Here is a 25144-nt window from a genome sequence, read left to right as displayed (position 1 = left end):
TGAAATTAGCTGGGTCCATGTCTTCTACAAAGGATAGGAAAGGTTGCCAGATGTTATTAAATGTAATTGCAGATCCCCTAACGGAGTATGATTTTTTTCTCTAGCTTGAGGTGTTGCATAAGTTCCTTTATCCAATCGTTAAAAGTAGAAGGAAACCGACCCTTCCACTTAAATAGTACAAGATTGAAATAGTTATTTTATCTCTATGAATAACTGGACCCATACTGAACGGACCGTGTATGTTGTACATGATAATAAAGCCTTCATTTCTCCTCTCATTTTTGATAGAATTCTTGCCTTTTCCCTGTAGGAATGTGGTCTGTATAATATGTTAGTGTCTGCTGTACTGTAGGTTGAAGTAGAGAAGCCCCCACAGAGGGAGGATCTGCTCTACTATTAGAGTCCCAGCGGACGACGCAGGGCAATAACAGCTGGAGGAAATGATGCATGGAACGCATTGCTCCTTTATTAATTATCCACTCATGCAATTAATTGACTTTCTTTCAGATGAACTTTGCTTTCTCTTTTTCTCTTTCCGTCTCTCTCTTTTTCTGTAATGATTTTATTTTGGTTAGCTCTCCTCTTGAATTTCCAACAAGTATGGATTCAATTCAGAAACACTGTACCAGAAGAATGAAATCAACATTCTATTTTATTGCCTATCCATCTGTCTTTTTCTAGAAGCCATTTGGTGCGCTGGTAGATGATTGCTGGTGACATTAATACTGTGCAACACACAGTTGTTCCACTGACGTACAGTGTAATGAAGATACGCTACATCCAGAATATCCTTTCTATGTCCATTCTTTTACCCAATGCAGCAGTCAGGCCAGCCCTGTGTTGTACTAATCGCTGTGTCTGTCTTTCTGTGTGATCCCCAGCCTTTGCAGAGCTGCAGACAGACATCCATGAGTTGACCCAGGAGCTGGACGGAGCGGGCATTCCCTTCCTGGAATACAGAACCTACGCCATGCGGGTACTGTTCCCTGGCATCGAGGACCACCCCGTGCTCAAGGAGATGGAGGTACGGGTCAAGGAGGTACACCACCACTGCCACCGCAGCATGTAGACTAGAACATCTATATCTATCATTCTATATCTACCTATATCTATACCCCATACTCTGGCTGCATAATGAAAGGAACCTATGATCTAGGTAATATGTTATGGCTATACCACTTTATATACATTAGCCACATCACATAGTATGTTTTTCTGCATGTAATATCAATGTCATTACACATTACTCATATATCATTTTATATTATTTTACAGTGGGAAAAACAAGTAAATCATTAAATCCCACCTGGTTTACCATGAAATATATCCAAATGGCTGTCGGAATACAGTGTAGAGACTGTCTCCACCACCTGCCCTGTCAACCACAGGCTCTTCTAAAGGGGAGGGATTACATCTTTATTGTTATGCCCGGGTTTCTTTTCTACCGAATTTCCCCTCGGGTCCCAGGCGTAATCAACTGTCCATACACACGGCTCAATCCCTTATTGCTCTGTGTAGCTGCTCTCCCCAAAGCAACCTACAGTACCCAGCCTGCTCCCCAGAGGCCCTGGAATTTCATTTAGCTCAGCTGAGGAAAATTGAGACACTTTATTAGGCTGTGTAGTGGAAGGAAGAGAGATTCTGTGGAGTCACTGTATGGTGTATGGTACGCCGGTCCTCAATTGTCTACAGGACTGAATGTATGTCAGAGTTATGAGGGCAGACGAGGATCATGGGAGACAGGTCGGTGGGGGGATGGGGCCAGGGGATTGGTTAGTGGAGGAGGAATGTTTTTATGTTTTTTCATAAAGACAAAGACAGTACTTTGACTTGTTTTTCCTTTTATTAACACATACTGGGTGTTGTTTGTGAATGACATTATGCCATAAGCCTTGCAGAATATACTAGAAGTTTGTCTCTCTTTTGAAGAGACACTACCCAGTAGCACTGCCTCATCTGTGTGAGAGAGTTAGAGTGACGGATTGTGGGTCAGGTCTAGAGGGGGTGTAGTGTTGCTGATGAGAAGTGACAGATGGCAGCCTGTGGAACAAGCTTCTGTCACCCAGCCACCCCCGACGCACAGCACAGCACTGCACCGGCCCTCCCCTCGCCTCTCACCCAGCCACCCCCGGACGCACAGCACAGTACTGCACTGCACCGGCCCTCCCCTCGCCTCTCACCCAGCCACCCCCGGACGCACAGCACAGCACTGCACTGCACAGGCCCTCTCCTCGCCTCTCACCCAGCCACCCCCGACCCACAGGCCCTCTCCTCGCCTCTCACCCAGCCACCCCCGACGCACAGCACAGTACTGCACCGGCCCTCTCCTCGCCTCTCACCCAGCCACCCCCAACGCACAGCACAGTACTGCACCGGCCCTCTCCTCGCCTCTCACCCAGCCACCCCCAACGCACAGCACTGTACTGCACCGGCCCTCTCCTCGCCTCTCACCCAGCCACCCCCGACGCACAGCACAGTACTGCACCGGCCCTCTCCTCGCCTCTCACCCAGCCACCCCCGACGCACAGCACTGCACCGGCCATCTCCTCTCTATGCCTCAGTGCATCCCCCTTCTTCCTCTCCCTTTCCTTTCTGTTTCCTCCTGTGCTCTGCTGACAACTTATGGCAAATTGATCATAAGGTATTTGAGGAAGCAGCTCCTAAGATAGAATGCACTGCAGGCTTTAAAAGCAACTAGGGTCATGAATGTAATAATAACAATGTATTTCCTTCATAGGGCAACATCTCATGCCTTGTATACATGACATAGTCATGCTTGATATAAATGTATGCTTACGTAATGTATTATTTACAATAGCCTTACTCCATCTATGTACATTATACTATTTCCATTAGCCCTACTCCAAAATATTTACATATTTATATATTACATTGACAACACGTGTAAGTGACAGCCAGTCCCCTGGTCTGATGCTGTTGTTGTTGACAGGTCCAGGCCAACCAGGAGAAGGCCCTGACTCTGTTTGGCCAGCTCCTCACCAAGAAGCACTTCCTGTTGACGTTCATCCGCACCCTGGAGGCGCAGCGCTCCTTCTCCATGCGTGACCGTGGCAATGTGGCGTCGCTCATCATGACTGCGCTGCAGGGGGAGATGGAGTACGCCACGGGGGTCCTTAAACAGCTGCTCTCTGACCTCATCGACAAGAACCTGGAGAGCAAGAACCACCCCAAGCTGCTGCTGCGCCGGTGAGATGGACACACTCACACACTTGTTCGTCGACACACTCACACACTCACCCACTGACACATTCGCACATTCGTCTGTTGACACACTCACACATTTGCCTGTTCTAACACATTTTTTAATACTGTTCAAATCCAATCAAATTTTATTGGTCGCATACACATATTTAGCAGATGTTATTGCGGGTGTAGCGAAATGCTTGTGTTTCTACTGTAGCTCCAACAGTGCAGTAATATCTAAAAATACACAACAATACACACATCTAAAAAGTAAAAGAATGGAATTATGAAATATAGAAATATTAGAACAAGCAATGTCAGAGTCCGGAGTATAAATATACAGTGGGGAGAACAAGTATTTGATACACTGCCGATTTTGCAGGTTTCCCTACTTACAAAGCACGTAGAGGGCTGTAATTTTTATCATAGGTACACTTCAACTGTGAGAGACGGAATCTAAAACAAAAATCAAAAAATCCAGAAAAATTAATTAGCATTTTATTGCATGACATAAGTATTTGATCACCTACCAACCAGTAAGAATTCCGGCTCTCACAGACCTGTTAGTTTTTCTTTAAGAAGCCCTCCGGTTCTCCACTCATTACCTGTATTAACTGCACCTGTTTGAACTCATTACCTGTATAACAGACACCTGTCCACACAATCAATCAAACAGACTCCAACCTCTCCACAATGGCCAAGACCAGAGAGCTGTGTAAGGACATCAGGGATAAAACTGTAGACCTGCACAAGGTTGGGATGGGCTACAGGACAATAGGCAAGCAGCTTGGTGAGAAGGCAACAACTGTTGGCGCAATTATTAGAAAATGGAAGAAGTTGAAGATGACGGTCAATCACCCTTGGTCTGGGGCTCCATGCAAGATCTCACCTCGTGGGGCATCAATGATCATGAGGAAGGTGAGGGATCAGCCCAGAACTACACGGCAGGACCTGGTCAATGACCTGAAGAGAGCTGGGACCACAGTCTCAAAGAAAACCATTAGTAACATACTATGCCGTCATGGATTCAAATCCTGCAGCGCACGCAAGGTCCTCCTGCTCAAGCCAGCCCATGTCCAGGCCCGTCTGAAGTTTGCCAATAACCATCTGGATGATCCAGAGGAGGAATGGGAGAAGGTCATATGGTCTGATGAGAAAAAAATAGAGCTTTTTGGTCTAAACTCCACTCGCCGTGTTTGGAGGAAGAAGAAGGATGAGTACAACCCCAAGAACACCATCCCAACCGTGAAGCATGGAGGTGGAAACATCATTCTTTGGGGATGCTTTTCTGCAAAGGGGACAGGACGACTGCACCGTATTGAGGGGAGGATGGATGGGGCCATGTATCGCGAGATCTTGGCGAACAACCTCCTTCCCTCAGTAAGAGCATTGAAGATGGGTCGTGGCTGGGTCTTCCAGCATGACAACGACCCGAAATACACAGCCAGGGCAACTAAGGAGTGGCTCCGTAAGAAGCATCTCAAGGTCCTGGAGTGGCCTAGCCAGTCTCCAGACCTGAACCCAATAGAAAATTGGAGGGAGCTGAAAGTCCGTATTGCCCAGCGACAGCCCCGAAACCTGAAGGATCTGGAGAAGGTCTGTATGGAGGAGTGGGCCAAAATCCCTGCTGCAGTGTGTGCAAACATGGTCAAGAACTACAGGAAACATATGATCTCTGTAATTGCAAACAAAGGTTTCTGTACCAAATATTAAGTTCTGCTTTTCTGATGTTTCAAATACTTATGTCATGCAATAAAATGCAAATTAATTACTTAAAAATCATACAATGTGATTTTCTGGATTTTTTTTGATTCCGTCTCTCACAGTTGCTTTGTAAGTAGGAAAACCTGCAAAATCGGCAGTGTATCAAATACTTGTTCTCCCCACTGTATATAGCAATAGTTAAATAGGATAGGCCTTGACGAGATTGCAGTACATATGAAATAGGTAAAACAGTATGTAAACATTGTTAAAGTGACCAGTGTACCATGTCTATGTATATAAGCAGCAGCCTCTAATGTGCATGGTAGAGTAACCGTGTGGTAGCTGGCTAGTAACAGTGACTAAAGTTCAAGGCAGGGTACTGGGCGGAGGCTGGCTAGTGGTGACTATTTAACAACCTGATGACTTTGAGATAGAAGCTGTTTTTCAGTCCCAGCTGTGATGCACCTGTACTGACCTCGCCTTCTGGATGGTAGCGTGGTGAACAGGCTGGGGCTCGGGTGGCTGAGGGCCTTGATGATCTTCTTGTCTTACTACTCTTATATAGACAGTAATACATGTTGTATTTCTGTGTTCTCTCAAATCATAGCCTAGATGGAGGACTTAAACCCAAGATGGCCAAATCAAAGGGTGTTTTGGAGAAGTTGTCTTCCTATCACCCGTCCTCACTGTGCCCCCTTATAGTTTAGATTAACTAGAGAATTGAGGAGAGAAAGTACCTTTTCTAGCCGCTGTAGGGGGAGAAAAGGGAAATGGAAGAGGAGCAAACTGTTTGCCCAGGTTTCCTCTTTGGCTATTAGGAGAAATAAAGTCCACTAATTACAGTGGATTTTAATTGCTCCTCGTCTGGGGGACGTTTCGGGGGTCTTCATTCGTTTAGGCGACAGGTTTATGATTAATGAGAGAAGTTACCCAATTATGGTAATTGTCTGTTTTTAATGAAGATTGATTGTTTGCGTTGAGAATAAAGTATTTTTCCCTCACGGAAGTATCACAGCTTGGCTTTTGTCAATTTTGCCTTAAACCAGATTTGTTCGTGGTTAGTTTTGAGGTAGAGCAGCAATTTCTTCCAGTTGATTATTTAATTATGATGCCTAATTTATTCTCCTCTTGTCTTCCATCTCAATGTTAGAACGGAATCTGTCGCTGAGAAGATGTTGACCAACTGGTTCACATTCCTCTTGTACAAGTTCCTAAAGGTAAGTCCACCATCAAACCAACAAAAAGATATTCCCCATCTCCTGTTTATAATTGCTTTATGAGGATAGTAATTAGTTAGCACACTATTAGTATTTCAGCAGTAAAGGCATCGGTGGGTACGGTCTGCTTAAGGCTCCAACGAGAGACATTCTTTTTATTTCATTATTTTGTTTAGTGTCATTATTTCTTTGACGGACATGTTCTAGCCTGCGGTCATTAGGAGCTGAGTGTGTGTGACGTTCGACTGGACCTTCTCTCTTCTCACTCTCCCTCGCTTCCTCTTGGAAGAGTGTACAATTACCCCCTAATGAAGCCGGGATGTGGAATTAAAGATAATTTCACAGACAAGCGTGCCATGGCGAGGGCTAGGGGATTGATGTATGCGTGTTCCCTCTCGTTAGCAGCTGTCTGGTTAATTAGCGCAGATGCTAACGAGACGTTAACAGCATATGGTGGCAGAGGGGAGAGAGAGAGAGTTGCGCTGCTGTGTAGAAGCCAGGAGAGGACACTGGAGGTGGAGACTTCGCTAGATTTGGATCCACCTCTATCCCACTTAGCAGTTAGCTAGGCCCTGTCTCCACCTTTCTCCCAACTAGCTTCAGTCTCCACCTCTCTCCCAACTAGCTTCAGTCTCCACCTCTCTCCCAACTAGCTTCAGTCTCCACCTCTCTCCCAACTAGCTTCAGTCTCCAACTCTCTCCCAACTAGCTTCAGTCTCCAACTCTCTCCCAACTAGCTTCAGTCTCCACCTCTCTCCCAACTAGCTTCAGTCTCCACCTCTCTCCCAACTAGCTTCAGTCTCCACCTCTCTCCCAACTAGCTTCAGTCTCCACCTCTCTCCCAACTAGCTTCAGTCTCCACCTCTCTCACACTCTCTGGGTGTTCCCTTAACTCACACATATGCATGTCCATAATTCTCACCTTCTGCGTTAAAGACACTTTTTCATTACTGATAAATAGTGGAGCGGGGGTAAGGAGTTTTGAGTGTGTTTTAAAAGTGGGAGAGATAAATGCCATCCCCATCAAGCACTTAGAGCGATCTCTCTCTTTCTCTCTCTCTCTCCCTCTCTCTCTTTCGCTCGTGTTCTCTCTCTCTCGTTATCTCTCTCTTTCTCATCCTCGACAATGGCACATGCATCTTTAACACGGTGAAGAGCTTCCTAAGCACTTTCTCTCAATCGTTAACCTCTTGTTAGTTTCAGACTCAGCTGCCACCTGGCCGCCCTCTCTGTCACTCTGCTCTAAACTGATACTCGTTTTAAGAGGGAAACTTTTTCTTGAGCCTGAGCTGGGGATAATGACACTATTGACTGGCAAGTGCACGTGATAGTGAAAATGCAGAAAATCTTTATATGAGAGCGCCTAGCGCTCTGTCCCCTAGGCCAGTGAGAAGACACAGGAGCACAGCGTTGCCTCATTGCCAGCATATTTCCTGTGTTTGAGGGGTGCAAAATCCACTTGTGACGTACATCTCACCAGATTGCTTTAATTTTACTATTTTATACTCTTGCCCGAGCCGGCTTTCCGTTACATGTATAATAACAATAAAGCTTAGTCAGGGATTTAACACACTTTCTCGACACGCATCACAAGAAAGAGAAGAAAGATATTTTTTTTTTGATGTGTTCCATTTTTGTGAAATTGAAAAAAGTTTAATATGGTTGAAATGTTAACAAATTAGATGTGCTAAAATAAAACCATTTCTGAAAATGAACACTTGGATTATAGTGATGTTATGTCTGATCTCGCAAAAAAACTGTGAAGTATGTTTAGATAGGTGTAATCTAGAGCCAATCCGAGGGTATCCTGCTATTGACACACTTGAATTATGCAAGAGTGTGTGACAACAGTAATTGAGGCAGTCTAGACAGCACAGGTGAGTGATGGTAGGGTAGACAGAGCAGGTGAGTGATGGTAGGGTAGACAGAGCAGGTGAGTGATGGTAGGGTAGACAGAGCAGGTGAGTGATGGTAGGGTAGACAGAGCAGGTGAGTGATGGTAGGGTAGACAGCACAGGTGAGTGATGGTAGGGTAGACAGAGCAGGTGAGTGATGGTAGGGCAGACAGAGCAGGTGAGTGATGGTAGGGTAGACAGAGCAGGTGAGTGATGGTAGGGTAGACAGAGCAGGTGAGTGATGGTAGGGTAGACAGAGCAGGTGAGTGATGGTAGGGTAGACAGCACAGGTGAGTGATGGTAGGGTAGACAGAGCAGGTGAGTGATGGTAGGGTAGACAGAGCAGGTGAGTGATGGTAGGGTAGACAGAGCAGGTGAGTGATGGTAGGGTAGACAGCACAGGTGAGTGATGGTAGGGTAGACAGAGCAGGTGAGTGATGGTAGGGCAGACAGAGCAGGTGAGTGATGGTAGGGTAGACAGCACAGGTGAGTGGTGGTAGGGTAGACTGAGAAGGTGAGTGATGGTAGGGTAAACTGAGAAGGTAAGTGATGATAGGGTAGACTGAGCAGGTAAGTGATGGTAGGGTAGACTGAGCGGGTGAGTGATGGTAGGGTAGACAGAGCAGGTGAGTGATGGTAGGGTAGACAGAGCAGGTGAGTGATGGTAGGGTAGACAGAGCAGGTGAGTGATGGTAGGGTAGACAGCACAGGTGAGTGATGGTAGGGTAGACAGAGCAGGTGAGTGATGGTAGGGTAGACAGCACAGGTGAGTGATGGTAGGGTAGACAGAGCAGGTGAGTGATGGTAGGGTAGACAGAGCAGGTGAGTGATGGTAGGGTAGACAGCACAGGTGAGTGATGGTGGGGCAGACAGAGCAGGTGAGTGATGGTAGGGCAGACAGAGCAGGTGAGTGATGGTAGGGTAGACAGAGCAGGTGAGTGATGGTAGGGTAGACAGAGCAGGTGAGTGATGGTAGGGTAGACAGAGCAGGTGAGTGATGGTAGGGTAGACAGAGAAGTTGAGTGCTGGTAGGGTAGACAGAGCAGGTGAGTGATGGTAGGGTAGACAGAGCAAGTGTTTGGTTGTTGCAGCCCTGTTCCACCCCTTTATGTTAATGTCTTCATATGTGCAAATACACCCAGTGTATTTATGTAAATCCTCGATTCGGTCTTATGTAGCAAAATTTGAAATTGTGTTTTTTACATTGGATAAAAGTAGAGATTCAGAGCTAGAAAATTGTATATCATACACTGCAGTTGAGGAACAATGGGAAAGTAATTCTGCTTTGAAAGCTGATAAACTTGTAAACCCACTTTTGAGAAAATGGCCCTTCAGTGTTTTGGTACGTACACCTACTGGAGAGCTCTTCTTTGTCTACACCCATTCAGCATCGTTCACACCCTCTTAAGCCTTAGCCCCACCCATCTCTTTAAGCATTCACATGCGAGGCCATGTGGTAAACACGCTATATCAAATCAAATCTAGGTTTATTTGTCACACACACAGGATACAGAAGGTGTAAACGGTACAGTGAAGTGGTTACTTGCATAGTAGCAATATCAAAAACAGAAAATGTCCAGATTAAAATATTTAAAAAATATTTTATCATTATTAGATGATGCTTACCCGACACACTTGTCTAAATTGATGGGTCATGTGAAGGAAATTATATAACCACACCCCAGCAACATCTAGCGGATAGGTCATGTAATAATCTGGCTGAAATGGAGTCTTTTGTTTAGACATGTAGCTAGCTAGCTAAACAATTAACCGGAATAATCTCAACTCATACTACTACCAATACAAACATTGTCATAGCTGTAGTATGAATCTGCAGGTAGCTAAAGCTAACAAACTAGCTTCAATGTTAGCTAGCTAACATTAGGCTATATCTAGCTATGCAAATGGATTTCTGATTCGAGTAATATTTCTACACAGATCACATGTAACGTTAGCTAGCGAACCAGCAAGCTAAAGTTTGCTAGCTAACTAACAGTATGCTTTAACTTGCAATAAAAACTTCTGACAAAATTTGAAATTTATATTTGAAAATGTAGCTAGACTCTTACCTGTATACATGGATGAATGATTCACGGCAGACTGGAACCATTTAACTCCGTTTGGTTTGTAGCTACAGTACATCTTGTTTGGCCAGATTTGTGTCAAGTCACTCCGGTTCACACTGACCGTGGTGTGTGCAGAAAGTAGCCCATTATATCTTTTCCAACTGACCTGTCGATAGTGCCTGCTAAATTCAGGGCATAAATGTTGTTGAGAAAAGTAGCAAAACTTTGGCTAATGTTATATTGGTTCCCAAGTGGTGCAGCATCTCAGTGCTAGAGGTGTCACAACAGACACCCTGGTTCGAATCCAGGCTGTATCACAACTGGCTGTGACTGGGAGTTCCATAGGGCGGCGCACAATTGGCCCAGTGTCTTCCGGGTTTGGCCAGTGTAGGCCGTCATTGTAAATAAGAATTTGTTCTTAACTGACTTACCTAGTTAAATAAAGGTTAAAAAAATAAATATTTCAAAAACGGCACAGTAGAAAGGACTGTCAACAAACACATAGTGAACAGCTCATGTTATTGACAGAAGCAAGCTACATGGCAGACCAATCCAAACTCATCGCATCGCATGTCCAGCCCATCCATTATCTCAGCCAATCATGGCTAGCGGGAAGGTTCCTGTCTTTTTTCGTAGCTAAACCAAACTAGACTCGTAATTTAACAATTTTATTGGAATACAAGTTTGTTATTAAGGCACGTGAAAAAAAAGCATTTTGTTCTAAAATAAATGTTTACGTTCAAATGCCACTCCTGTGAAGTAGTGACATGTGACATACGCCTAGTTTCCTGAAATGAGTCACATTTATGAGTGCATTCTAAGAAATGAATGGAGACATTTTACAATAAATGTAATACCTGAATTCCCACCCAAATTCCTGAACTCCATTCATTATTTGTCCGTGCCAGTAAAATGTTTTATGTGCTGTAATTCAGTCACTATTAATATCTCATTTTCCATCTGTTGCATTTATTATAATTGTTTTGAAAACCTTTTAACAATTTAGATGTCCATTGCTATATGCATACCTGTTAAGATATAGATACAGCCCTTGCCTGTCACTGATGACATGTGTCCATGTGTCTCTAGGAGTGTGCGGGCGAGCCTCTGTTCATGCTGTACTGTGCCATGAAGCAGCAGATGGAGAAGGGGCCTATAGACTCCATCACAGGAGAGGCGCGCTACTCCCTCAGTGAAGACAAGCTCATCAGACAGCAGATTGACTACAAGACCCTGGTTAGTACTCTCAAATATACATATTTTACAGGGCGATAATGATATTTGATCAAATATATGATTTACCTTTGAGAAGGCATTAAGGGCGATAGGATTTTGCATTACCTCAGTGACCTTAATTAGTGCTTGCTTCTTGAGTATGCGACTCAAATTCCTGCAAATGCCAACTAAGTAAGCTGACGTGAGCTGGACCTAATTTCTGCCCCTCCCACCCCTGTCAGACACTCCACTGTGTGAACCCGGAGAACGAGAACGCCCCGGAGGTGACGGTGAAGGGGCTGAACTGTGACACCATCACCCAGGTGAAGGAGAAGCTGCTGGATGCAGTGTACAAGGGCAGCCCCTACTCCCAGAGACCCAAGGCTGGGGACATGGACCTGGGTAAGAACACCAGGAGGAGATTGTGTTTACAGTGTGTGTTTACAGTGTGTGTGCGTTGGCGTGCAATCTATTCTCATCCTCCTATCCTCCTCATCACAGAGTGGCGTCAGGGCAGGATGGCCAGAATCATCCTTCAGGATGAGGATGTCACAACAAAGATCGACAATGACTGGAAACACCTCAACACACTGGCCCACTATCAGGTGAGAGGAGAGAGAGGTGGTGGGTGGGCTGGGGTGTACTGCCTGGCGGTTTTATCTATGCAAACAGACAGTGGATGGAGTGATTGACAGGACAGCATTTATAAGACAAACCATTGTTTTTCATTCCTTGTAGGTGACGGACGGCTCAGTGATCGCTCTGGTGCCAAAGCAGAACTCAGCCTACAACATATCCAACTCCTCTACCTTCACCAAGTCTCTCAGCAGATATGGTGAGTCATTCCTTCATCTTTCTTTTTCTCTTAATTTCTCTCTCAATCTCTGCCTTTCTTTGCTCTCTTGGTTTGTCTTTCTTGGTAGTAAGCAAGATTTTTCTCAGCCTCTCTGAACTGAGATAACCATAAATCCACCAATAGGCATTTTCACCATCTCGGAAATGACAGGCATTACATCAGACAGCTCATTCCTCCTTCCAAAGACTGAAGACCAATAGCTAACAACTTTAAACACAGCCTCAGCTCCACACCGCATCAGTGTAACCAGCTCCCTGGCAAAAACCTTTTTCCAAAGCTTTCACCTTTGTTGTTGTTTTCCCTCCCTCTCCTTATGTTCGTCGTTGTGTTGATAAGGGGTAGCAACAATAGCAACGCTGACAGGCCAGTGAAAGCCAGGCTGGTTTATTCGTCCACAGAGAGGATCGCCCAGCCCTGGCTGTTGTAAGAGGGGAAGTAAACGTGCACCACTCTCCCCCAGAAGCCAATGGACATGATTGCCATGGAATTACAGGCACTCAATCAGCAGTAGCAACAGCAGCAGCAGCAGCAGCAGTAGTAGTAGCAACCTCATGATGAATGTACAATAGATGTAGGAATACAGGAGACCTATTGGCTGCTAGGAGAGTGACTACAGAATGTTCCGGTGTGAACAAGCTGATAATGGGGTCTCAAAGAAGGTCATTGGCATAGAGACCAATCTTAGTCACACTGGTTTTGTTTTCCTCTTTGGTCATCACTGGTTTTAACTCCCACCCATGGCATACAGTGGGGAGAACAAGTATTTGATACACTGCCGATTTTGCAGGTTTTCCTACTTACAAAGCATGTAGAGGTCTGTAATTTTTATCATAGGTACACTTCAACTATGAGAGACGGAATCTAAAACAAAAATCCAGAAAATCACATTGTATGATTTTTAAGTAATTAATTTGCATTTTATTGCATGACATAAGTATTTGATACATCAGAAAAGCAGTACTTAATATTTGGTACAGAAACCTTTGTTTGCAATTACAGAGATCATACGTTTCCTGTAGTTCTTGACTAGGTTTGCACACACTGCAGCAGGGATTTTGGCCCACTCCTCCCTACAGATCTTCTCCAGATCCTTCAGGTGTCGGGGCTGTCGCTGGGCAATACGGACTTTCAGCTCCCTCCAAAAATTTTCTATTGGGTTCAGGTCTGGAGACTGGCTAGGCCACTCCAGGACCTTGAGATGCTTCTTACGGAGCCACTCCTTAGTTGCCATGGCTGTGTGCTTCGTGTCGTTGTCATGCTGGAAGACCCAGCCACGACCCATCTTCAATGCTCTTACTGAGGGAAGGAGGTTGTTGGCCAAGATCTCGCGATACATGGCCCCATCCATCCTCCCCTCAATACGGTGCAGTCGTCCTGTCCCCTTTGCAGAAAAGCATCCCCAAAGAATGATGTTTCCACCTCCATGCTTCACGGTTGGGATGGTGTTCTTGGGGTTGTACTCATCCTTCTTCTTCCTCCAAACACGGCGAGTGGAGTTAGACCAAAAAGCTCTATTTTTGTCTCATCAGACCACATGACCTTCTCCCATTCCTCCTCTGGATCATCCAGATGGTCATTGGCAAACTTCAGACAGGCCTGGACATGCACTGGCTTAAGCAGGGGGACCTTGCGTGCGCTGCAGGATTTTAATCCATGACGGCGTAGTGTGTTACTAATGGTTTTCTTTGAGACTGTGGTCCCAGCTCTCTTCAGGTCATTGACCAGGTCCTGCCGTGTAGTTCTGGGCTGATCCCTCACCTTCCTCATGATCATTGATGCCCCACGAGGTGAAATCTTGCATGGAGCCCCAGACCGAGGGTGATTGACCGTCATCTTGAACTTCTTCCATTTTCTAATAATTGCGCCAACAGTTGTTTCCTTCTCACCAAGCTGCTTGCCTATTGTCCTGTAGCCCATCCCAGCCTTGTGCAGGTCTACAATTTTATCCCTGATGTCCTTACACAGCTCTCTGGTCTTGGCCATTGTGGAGAGGTTGGAATCTGTTTGATTGAGTGTGTGGACAGGTGTCTTTCATACAGGTAACGAGTTCAAACAGGTGCAGTTAATACAGGTAATGAGTGGAGAACAGGAGGGCTTCTTAAAGAAAAACTAACAGGTCTGTGAGAGCCGGAATTCTTACTGGTTGGTAGGTGATCAAATACTTATGTCATGCAATAAAATGCAAATTAATTATTTAAAAATCATACAATGTGATTTTCTGGATTTTTGTTTTAGATTCCGTCTCTCACAGTTGAAGTGTACCTATGATAAAAATTACAGACCTCTACATGCTTTGTAAGTAGGAAAACCTGCAAAATCGGCAGTGTATCAAATACTTGTTCTCCCCACTGTACGTGTGGCAGGAGTTAGTCTCTGGCGCGCTGTTTTAGTACTACAGGGCTCATATTCACAAAGTGTCTAAAGAGTGCTGATCTGGGATCAGGTCCCGCTGTTAGTTATTATGATTGAAAAGGCTAAACTGACCCTAGACCAGCACTCTTACTCTGAGACGCTTTGTGAGTACAGGCCCAGATCTCAGTAGAGTTAATTGGGAACATTCCAGGCAGTTGTCTTGCTCTGATGCCCCACTGTTCTTTTGATTTGGTCTAGCGGAAAGCATCAACAAGCCCAGAACCACTGACACACATTAGTCTCTATGTGTCAGTGAGTTTCTGAGATGTAATTCTCTCATCCTCTCGCCCTGAAAACCAGGGGGCCCTCCCTGCCATCCGAAACTCAGAAGCCCCGAGCGTCACGCCATCATTCAGACGGTGTGAGAGAGATAGACAGAGATTGAAGTTGTTTTTTCTCTCACTCTCCCTCCCTCCTCTCATCCCTCCCTCCATACATTAGAGAGGGACTGACGCCCCTGCGTTCTGGCTACCCTCCCAGCCTCCTCACCAGGCAGCCTCCCTCCCATGCCGCCTGCAACTACAGCAGGCTGGCTGATAAGAGGAACGCGGTAGATAGGCATCCTTTGGTTTACCGTAATGAAGTTTGACACTCACACCTTTATTAATGAAGCAATGCATGGAGGCAGTCTGCCCCAGGGAGGAGAGGAGACTCACACAATGGAGCCTGTACAGCCTGACTCATCCACTACCACAAGCAGGAAGGATATTGGTGTAATGTGTATGGGGTTCTATTATATCCAGCACTATAACATTATGGGTCATTTGGGATGGGGAGAGGGCATGGGGACAAGCGAGGGAGATAAAGATGGAAGGGCTGGTGTAAAAACGTGTGCTAATGATAAGACGGAAAGCAGATTCTCTTTCCTATCTCCTCTCTTGGCCCTGCCTCAATTAAATGAGGCACACTGTTTTCCTTCTCCCACTTTGCCAATTAGTTAGAGTCTGCCAATTGAGAGTAATGAGTCGGCTAACTCTCCTCGCTCCTTAGTTGAGGCCTAATCACTCCATCCGTCCACCTCACTGACGGACAATAAGAGAGGCTACAGGGATCTGTTGTCTTGCTCATTAATGTTCTCTCCATCTCAAGGGTCAGGTCCCAGTGCATCATGGGCTGTGACCTTGTGACAGACAGATTGACACTGCTCCTCACGCTGGCATGGTCTTTGTTCTGGCTGGATGACAGACAGATTGACACTGCTCCTCACGCTGGCATGGTCTTTGTTCTGGCTGGATGACAGACAGATAGACAGCCCAAAGAGCCCTTTCTTCACTAGACTAAATGGGACTGTTATTTAGTCAGTCACCAGACTAAATATGTTTGTCTTCTAATTTATGTTTGTCCACTATGTGCAGAGCTTGGCAAGGGTCAGATACATTTTTGAAGGCATAATTTTGACCTGGAATATGTGATTTATATGAGTGCGTATCACTGTTTGAACTCAAGTTGAAGCTCTCACAACACAATAGGGCATGGAACCAGGGAGTCAGACTGGTGTTCTGTTCTGGTCATCTTGTTCCATTGACCTCTTAAGACCTCTGCATTGTGTGTTCCTGATGAACCTGTCTTTGTCCTGATGTTCCTGTCTCTCTCTTGCCTCCGTTCAGAGAGCATGTTGCGGACAGCCAGCAGTCCAGACAGTCTGCGCTCCCGCACCCCCATGATCACCCCTGACCTGGAGAGTGGCACCAAGCTGTGGCACCTGGTCAAGAACCACGACCACTCTGACCAGCGCGAGGGAGACCGGGGCAGCAAGATGGTCTCTGAGATCTATCTGACCCGTCTGCTCGCCACCAAGGTAAGATTACATAGACACCAGGCCAGCCTACTGTATATCACACCTTCGTAAAAGACATGTACAGTACTGTTGATGTAAGTCAACTCATCTGAATGTTGAGTAAGTCACTGAAATGCACTCCACATCGTCGCTGTCAGATGAAAATCTTGAACTCCATTTTTGCCAATTATCATTTTTGAAAGCAGTAACTCCACTCAATGTGTTCCATTTCCTGACTCTAGGACCACGAAAATGTAAACAGTATTTCCTGTGTGAAGAGGACCTCTTTTTTTCTCTCGATAGTCCCTTGATATGCCTGTCTCTTTAACAGCTCAGCCTCCGTTGTTGTGTTGTATTCTTCTGGCGTTCCTCATATCAGCCAAGTCCCTGTTAACTGGCCAAACAGTGCCTGCCTGCCACTCTCCTCTCGCCTGCCTGCCTGTCTGCCTGCCTGCCTGCCTGCCACTCTCCTCTCGTCTAACTGCCTGCCTGCCTGCCTGCCTGCCTGCATGCCTGCCTGCCTGCCTGCCTGCCTGCCTGCCTGCCTGCCTGTCTGCCTGCCTGCCACTCTCCTCTCGTCTAACTGCCTGCCTGCCTGCCTGCCTGCCTGCCTGCCTGCCACTCTCCTCTCGCCTGCCTGCCTGCCTGCCTGCCTGCCTGCCTGCCTGCCTGCCTGCCACTCTCCTCTCGTCTAACTGCCTCTGAGCTGATTGTTTCCATCCTAATTGTAGGGGAAGAAAACCATGGAAATTAGATGCTGTTTACAAGCCTCTTGGGTGGTCAATTTCGAGTCATAATAAAAACAAGATAGATAAATAGAAAGGGGTAGAGAAGAGAAAATAGCAGGAGACAGGTCATTTGTTGTTGGATTGAATGTTTCGTGGTGCGTGATGCAGAGAAGTGAAAGGAATTCCGATAGCTCACATAGGTCTGTCTGCTAAACCAGCACATCTCAGTACTTTGATGTTGGAGCAGCAAAATGTGGCGTCCTCTCCACAGCCACTCCCCCTTAAAGATGCTGGTCGCTGTGTGGAGAAATGAATCTCTGTTGGTTGATTTGAAATCTGTAGGTGTGTAATTGGAGAATAACCCTGACAGCTAAACCTCTGTCCTCTCCTCAGGGTACGTTACAGAAGTTTGTGGACGACCTGTTTGAGACCATCTTCAGCACGGCCCACCGTGGCAGCGCCCTGCCTCTCGCCATCAAGTACATGTTTGACTTTCTGGACGAGCAGGCCGACAAACACTCCATATCAGACTCGGACGTACGGCACACCTGGAAGAGTAACTGGTGAGACACATTACAGACATTGAGTACCTGTATGTTTTGGTTGTATAATGTGAATGGTTGTTGACACATCTCCTCATGATGAAACATCTCCTCTCCCATCCCAGTCTGCCGCTGCGGTTCTGGGTGAACGTGATCAAGAACCCCCAGTTTGTGTTTGACATCCATAAGAACAGTATCACAGATGCTTGTCTGTCTGTGGTGGCCCAGACCTTCATGGACTCTTGCTCCACATCAGAACACAAGCTGGGCAAAGACTCGCCCTCTAACAAGCTTCTCTACGCAAAGGATATCCCTAACTACAAGAACTGGGTGGAGAGGTATTTATGACACAGATCTCAACTCCACAGACTGTAAGATTGTCTATCTCGTGGTTTATGTCAAGCAGATGTACAGTAGTATGTACTTAGCATGTAAACAGTTGATCAAATTATATCAGAGGTGTTTATGGTGATGGAGAGTTGACCAGACGGTTGTTGACAAGTACTTCTCCTTGTAATCCAGTCCTTCACATACCTAACTAAAGAGGTGTCCTCTCCAGGTGTCCTCTCTCTAACCCCTGTTCTCTCCTGCTTCCCTCCTGTCCTGCAGGTACTACTCCGACATCTCTCGTATGCCGGCCATCAGCGACCAGGACATGAGTGCCTACCTGGCTGAACAGTCCCGGCTGCACCTCAGCCAGTTCAACAGCATGAGTGCCCTGCATGAGATCTACTCCTATATCATCAAGTACAAAGATGAGGTGAGTCACCGGTATATTATGAAGATATTAATCATAGGCATCATAATGATATAGATATATTATTAAAAGGAGTTAGATTTGTCAGTCACAATATGAAGAGATCAGAATAGAATCGCCATTGTTTCTGTATGTTGAAGGGGTGATGCAGAAGCACCAGCTATGAGCCCTCTTGTTTTCCTGATGAATGGAATGTGGGCGTTCTAATTCAATTAATAGATTACTGAGTAGATGTCCATAATTGCATGCAGCTATTAAAACCATTAAGGTACATATTATGAAGCTAATTGACCACATTGGATGTAAAGTATGTGTTTTATTTATTCTCCCATGTGCTATCCTTTCAAGAAGTTCATTAATTGCATGTGCATAAATATATTTTCCCACCAAAATAGAGGGACTAATCATTCTTGAAACATTGCTTATTCGTTCAGGCAGAGCCAGTGCAGTATAGCTACTCCATGTCGGAGATGTGAATGAGAGTGTACACATTGTGCAAATTGTCAGAGAGCTGAGCTGAGCCAAGCAGCCTAGAGAGGGCTGAGGCCAGTAACTAACAAAGACTAGGCTGTGGAAATGAAGAGATAATGAAGCAGTGCATAATCTCCCTCCTCTCTGTCCCCTCCGTCCACTCCCAGACATTAGGACAGACAGACAGACAGTCGGCCAGCCAGCCAGGCAGGAAGGCAGTGCTAGGATAGCTTCTGTACTGTACTCACTCTGAGTTTGTGTGCCTGGGGTGGCAGGTAGGCTCGCGGTTAAGTACGTTGGGCCAGTAACCGAAAGGTCGCTGGTTGAAACCCCCTAGTTGGCGAGGTGGAAAAATCAGCTGTTCTGCCCTTGATTAAGGCCAGAGGGGTCGGGTTAAATGCGGAAGACAGATTTCTGTTGAATGCATTCAGTTGTGCAACTGACTTGGTATCCCCTTTCCCGTTACGGCCTTCACAAACACGTAAACAATGTGTAGCTCTGTCGGCTCAGACAATTCTTCTTACCTTGTCGGTTATAGTGCCTTGACTGTGGGCTGTAAGAGGTTCAAGCAGCCTCTCTGCTTGCCTTTTCAAAGTGTGTGGGGGTAGAGAGCGTCGGTGGTGGGAATGGTAGACTGTTGTTTGAAGTGAGTGGGGTATATTCAGTCTTCTCCAGTCAGCATCAGACCCTCTCTCGCCCCTCCTCTATCTGCAGTCCTGGCTCCTGTGGTTGAGGCGAGAGCTGCAGCTGCCTCCATTTAAGCAGCCGCTCCCCTTCATTAAGGCTTATTATCCTATTGTGTGCGGCTGCAGGGTCCCCCCCCCCCCCCTCATTCCTCACAACAGCACTAACACAAGGCGCATTAGCAGTCCATAATGCAGCCTGCTGCATGACACCCTAACAGCTAGTACACAGCTCTCTGATGGACCCACCAGCACCTCCTCTTCCAGTTCCCATAATATCATAGTACATACAGCACCTCAGCTGTGTTTTCTATGTATATCCACCTCTTATAGCTTCTACAGTCATCCGCCTGTTTGATCAAATTTGTCATCTATGCAATGTCATATAGTAGAAATTCAGCGTTCCATGTTCACACCTATCTATGACTAAACAAGTGTATTGTGTTTGTCGGGGAAGAGATCAACTGTTTGTATGCCTTTGGTATTGTAAATATCAATAAATTGCCTGCTCATGCCACCATGACAGCATGTTTGATTCAACAGCTGTTTACACAGACTGACAGATGTTCTGATAGACTTTCTCTGCTGATGGTCCACCCTGATGATCTGTCTTCCTCTCTCTCTTCTCCATCCCTCTCTCCTCCCTCCCCAGATCCTGTCTTCGCTGCAGAAGGATGAGCAGTCTCACAGGCAGAGACTGCGCAGTAAGCTGGAGCAGGTCATCGACACCATGGCCCTGGCCAGCTGAGAAACGGCCTGCCACTGAGGGGCGGAGAGGGTAGCAGCCAGGCCTTCTCTCACTAACGCCAGCCCCTGACCCCCAACACAACGCATTAGGACTGCAAGGACACAAGCAGTACACTGGAGACCCACCAGAGTTAGGCCTGGGCTCCGGCCCATCCAAACAACCCTTCATTTATAAACACGTAACGTCTGTCACCCTGAGAAAGTGTCTTATCATAACGGTCTTCATCACTGGTTTCAGTTTTTCTTCCGTGTTGATCCATCTACCCACAGCCGGGACTGTGAAGCAGCTGGCTAAAGAGGCCAGGAGATATATATATATATATAAATATCTATCTATTAGGGGGGCTATGGAGAAAGGACTTCATGTATATAGCTCCCCTCTCAATGGAAGCTTCTGACTTGTCAGCGACTTCATCAACTTTCATGGACGTCATTTTGATTTTCAGATCCTTTTTTTTGTGTGATTTAGCTTTAGATTTTGTGTTTTTATCAACTACCTACTCTCTCCAGTGGTGTGTTTTTATCAACTACCTACTCTCTCCAGTGGTGTGTTTTTATCAACTACCTACTCTCTCCAGTGGTGTGTTTTTATCAACTACCTACTCTCTCCAGTGGTGTGTTTTTATCAACTACCTACTCTCTCCAGTGGTGTGTTTTTATCAACTACCTACTCTCTCCAGTGGTGTGCCACTTGTGTTACTGCTGAATTTGCACAATTTACAAAAAAGCTAAATCAAAAGAAGAGGATATATAAATATATATAGATATATAAATACAACTTCATTTTTAAAGAAACAAATGAAAATAGTCAAAGTTTTCCATTTTAATGTACAGAATACTTTGAAAGAAAAGGATTTGATATTTCAAAGACTGAACTATGAAAACAAGAGGAAACCTTGTCCTGTGCCATGTTTTATTTGAATGTTGTTTAGTGCAAAGATGTTTTCTTTAGATCAAATGTGCTATGATTAAAATGTTGTCATGCCTCGTGACTGAAGAGTAAAAAAAAAAAAAATGACAAAAAAATATATTCGAAGAAAATCAACAAATCGTAAAGTTTTGGGGCCTTTCCTGTCTTGGGAGAACATATGTTTTAACAGTACTGGAAATACCGTTGCTGTTTGTTATTCCGGTATTTAACACAACCACAGTGCTATTGTGGCTTTTAGAAAAACCAAAGGCTGGGTTTTGTATACCACTCTGGTGAGAGAAAACAGCCTTCTGTGTTAGCCACCTGGATGAGCAGCCCTCTGGGTTGCTCCCATGACCATGCACGCCTCTGTGCACAGGCTCCAGACCACAGTGAAGTAGATCACTTTAGTTCTGGGACCTCAAGGTTTTTTGGAAGGCAAATATCATGGCTTACAGTACAGTGATGTTGTGGGCTTTGCTGTACAACAGAAGTCAGACACCACAGAAGGATTCATTGGATTTAGCGGCACGCTAAATGTAGCAAAGGTTTAATTCACCCACGACCCTTTTAAAGGCTTCCTGAAGTTCCACCTGCTGTCTCTCCTCAGGTTCCTCAGATACTGTAGATCACTGTGTTAGAGTTACAGTCTTACAGACTGTCATGTTGGACACTGAGGTAGAGGTTTGCAGACAAAGATGAGAGAAGTTCATATGTAAAGCTTTGAGCAAAGGGTAATCCCTCATGATTTCAACCCCACATGAGAGCAAGTACTGTCACTCTAGTGACTTCAACATTCAACAGTTCTATTTTAGTGTAATTAAATAGATGGTTTCTTTTTTATTGTTGATCTGTTGAAGTGGTGAAAGTTGTATGAGTTTGTGTGTTTGTACTCTGCAGCAACCAAACAATGGTTAGTGCTAGCAGAGTAGATCTCCCAAGGTTTCCCTTATGTTCCGTAACAGCATCTGTGACGAGCGTCATCCAACCGGGTAAAAAGAGGAGTTTTAAAGCGCCACGGAAGGTGAACATTCAGTGTTTTCTTTTCTTTGTTTTTCAGTCTGCTGTGAAGATGAAAAAACAGTGAAAAATATGTTGAAATGCAAACACCTGTGATGTGTGACAAGATGATGAGATGTAGCTCAGTCTTTGAGTGTTTTTAACTGGGCGAAGGTTTTTGTTTCCTCAGAAATCTGATACTTTTGTGAAATGCATTGTCTCCCTTTAACATGTTACACCGATTCCCTTTCGGTCATGTACAAAAACAAGAAACGTCATTCCTTTCCCTTGTCCTCTGAGATTAGAGATACAGTTTGGCTGGCTAGAAGAAAGACAACGATACATTTTTGAGAAACTTCTGAAATATTTAGGTCAGTTCTCCAGTGAGAGCCGTGTGGATCACACAGACTACAGATGTGATACGGAACCTTCCATCCATCCATCTATCCGAGATCAGGATTCAACAAATGTGGTGGGATTTAATGAAAATGAAAAGTCTCTCCTAAATGTATTTACTTAAAATGTTTTGTTTAATGTGATATTCAAATTTCTCCTAATCAGTTGGGAGTAGGACTTCATAACACATCCTATATTTTATTAGACATTTACATTTTCTGAAAATATATGGATATTTAGTATTCATGTTTCACCTCAGTGTCGTGCAGGGCTGTTACTCTCATCTTCCTCCTCTCTTGGTCATCCTCCAATACGGACAACCTCTCCTTTCCTTTCCAGCTCAGGCCTGTCCTAGTGTTGGCAACTCAATGAAGTTCAATACCGCACCCTACAGCCAATCCCTCCCTCCCCACCCGACCAAACACATAGGGCTGGAATTGCTGTATGTACTGTACTTGATATCGGAGAGCAGGGCATAAAGACTAGTTTATGAAACTCTTAACTTAAACAGAGTTATATGCTGGTTACTGGCTTTTTCCAAACCAAGAGAAGGTAGTGGAGGATCGGCATTGACTTGACCACTTTTCTGTTCATTCACCCTATTTGGGATGGTTTGAGATGTTTTTAAACTGCTACTATGTTCTTCTGTTAAGCATCTTGTATTCCCTGATTGAGCACATTTGTTTAGTGGATGGAAAATGTTGCTGTGTGCTGCCTCCCTCCTGCCACACACACTAGGCTTTGATGACTGTGATTGTAAAACAGCTGGTTGCATTTTAAAATCTCAGGATGGTTCTCCTGCTTTGATGTCGTTTGGCTCTTCTGTTATTTAAGTGAGAGGTTTCTGATGATGATGATGATTAGGATCTTGGGGGGGATTATGGATACGTGTAGTAATCTGTAAACTTACTCTATGGAGTATATAAAAAGTTATATTGTATGTACTGGGGCAGTTGGTCTCATGTTTTCTTTTTATTTTATGTTATTTTATTTTACTATGCTACTTGTTGTGTGAAGATGACAAGAAAGAGGCTTCTCTACAGAACTCCTTTGAAGAAAACGGTACTTATTTTGTCTCGTCTGCCTGCCGTAGTGAGTTGGGTGGAAGATGGAGAGGAAAGCCAGAGGGAGAGATCCAGATGCTGTTTGATGAACACAGAGCTTTCACTTTGCACATAGTGCCTTGTCAGCTCCCCCTCCCCTTCCCACAACCCTCTACGACCCCTCCATTACCCACAATCCACCACCTTACCATGCCCACTCAAAACACTGTCACAGGTTCCCCACTCTGCCACACCAGTGAACAACTTCTATCCTTGTCCTCCTGATTCCCTCTTTTGGTTTGTTTTAATTATGGCATATTGGAAAGCAGTTCCTTTTTTCAAAATACATTTAAAAGGCTTAGGAGAATACATTAAAATATCTAGACACAAATTTAAGAAAAAATTTGAAACTGAAGAGTTTTAATAATTTATGAATTCTGATACATTTTTAAGAGTTTGAGACTTGAAGCAACTGTGACAGGTTGGCTGTTTCACGCTTGTGTAAATATTCTGCTATTTCCTATTTTGCAGATTTATTACTTGTAAATAAACACGCATCAAGGAGAGATTAAACATTTTTTGCTAAATCTGTTTTGTCTTGTTTTTTTCTGTCTGGATATTTGTAACTACTATTTCAGCATCCCAGGTTATACAAACAGGCATACACTTAGAAATCGACTGTGACTTTAGTTCATATGCAGCTCTAAATCATTGCAGAACGTAGCAGATTTTCTGCCTTTCTCTAGTTGTCCATCAGTGTGAGGATGGAGGGAGATATTTGTTCTTAGCACATGGCCACCCTGCCTAATTCTAATAGACTCCCTAAAACTCCCATCAATAGAACACCAGAATTACCAAATGATTACAAGACCACTGAATCCGTAAATGACGCTGTCAGAAATAAATGTTCACTTAGCAGTAATGGCGTGATGTACTGTGCCATAATACTGTTGAAATGATTAGCTCACCATTTATTTTCTCAATCATTTCCAGTGCTGGTTCATGTACAGTATTGTAGTCATTCTGTTCTCTTTTTGCATACATCTGAATGTATCTTAAGGCCTTTACGAGTCTCTCTGTCTGTCTGTGTCTCACTCGCTCTCTCTCTCTCTCTCTTTCTGTCTCCCTGTCCACCCCCCCCCCCCTCGATGAGTAGGTATGTCACTTGACTTTGTTCTAGGTAATGTTAAGTTGAGGCAGAGAATAGTCGAGCTCTAGCCAGCCTCTTAGCTCTGAAGCTGTATGTCACTGTTGTCTTTGTTCTCTGTAATGTTATGTTGTAGTAGTGAGGCAGAGAGTGGTTGCGCTCTAGCCTCTCAGCTCTGAAGCTGTCCATTATCAGGCCTGCTGAAAAGTGGTACATTTAAATGCACTGAGCCCTCCCCCAAGGGCCTCAGGATTTGACAAGAACACCATCAATCAAATTAATAGCACATTACAATAACATAAAAAGGAGAGCTTTAGCCCCTACAGAAATACTGACCTGAATTATATAGAAGGCTGTCAGTTTGCACAATGAAAT

General features: G+C 44.9%; 1 protein-coding gene across 2 annotated transcripts in view; it reads left to right on the top strand.

The window, feature by feature from the left end:
* The window catches only part of LOC139557411 (plexin-A1-like), a 271441-nt gene extending 247228 nt beyond the window's left edge, over positions 1-24213 (top strand). The window contains exons 21-32 of one of the 2 annotated variants that reach the window (XM_071372182.1): positions 882-1024; positions 2951-3207; positions 6059-6125; positions 11176-11322; positions 11544-11703; positions 11803-11906; positions 12040-12136; positions 16177-16367; positions 17468-17637; positions 17742-17954; positions 18226-18376; positions 20180-24213. In XM_071372182.1, the coding sequence (XP_071228283.1) occupies positions 882-1024; positions 2951-3207; positions 6059-6125; positions 11176-11322; positions 11544-11703; positions 11803-11906; positions 12040-12136; positions 16177-16367; positions 17468-17637; positions 17742-17954; positions 18226-18376; positions 20180-20275 (1796 nt within the window). In that variant the 3' untranslated portion in view covers positions 20276-24213. Of the gene's footprint in view, positions 1-881; positions 1040-2950; positions 3208-6058; positions 6126-11175; positions 11323-11543; positions 11704-11802; positions 11907-12039; positions 12137-16176; positions 16368-17467; positions 17638-17741; positions 17955-18225; positions 18377-20179 lie in introns of both variants that reach the window. The other variant, XM_071372181.1, reaches the window with a different exon arrangement.
* The last annotated feature ends 931 nt before the right edge of the window (positions 24214-25144 follow it).

Source organism: Salvelinus alpinus, chromosome 28, assembly GCF_045679555.1.
Source record: "Salvelinus alpinus chromosome 28, SLU_Salpinus.1, whole genome shotgun sequence".
In the NCBI taxonomy this organism is placed as follows: Eukaryota; Metazoa; Chordata; class Actinopteri; order Salmoniformes; family Salmonidae; genus Salvelinus; species Salvelinus alpinus.
This window is presented reverse-complemented; position numbering and strand designations above follow the sequence as displayed.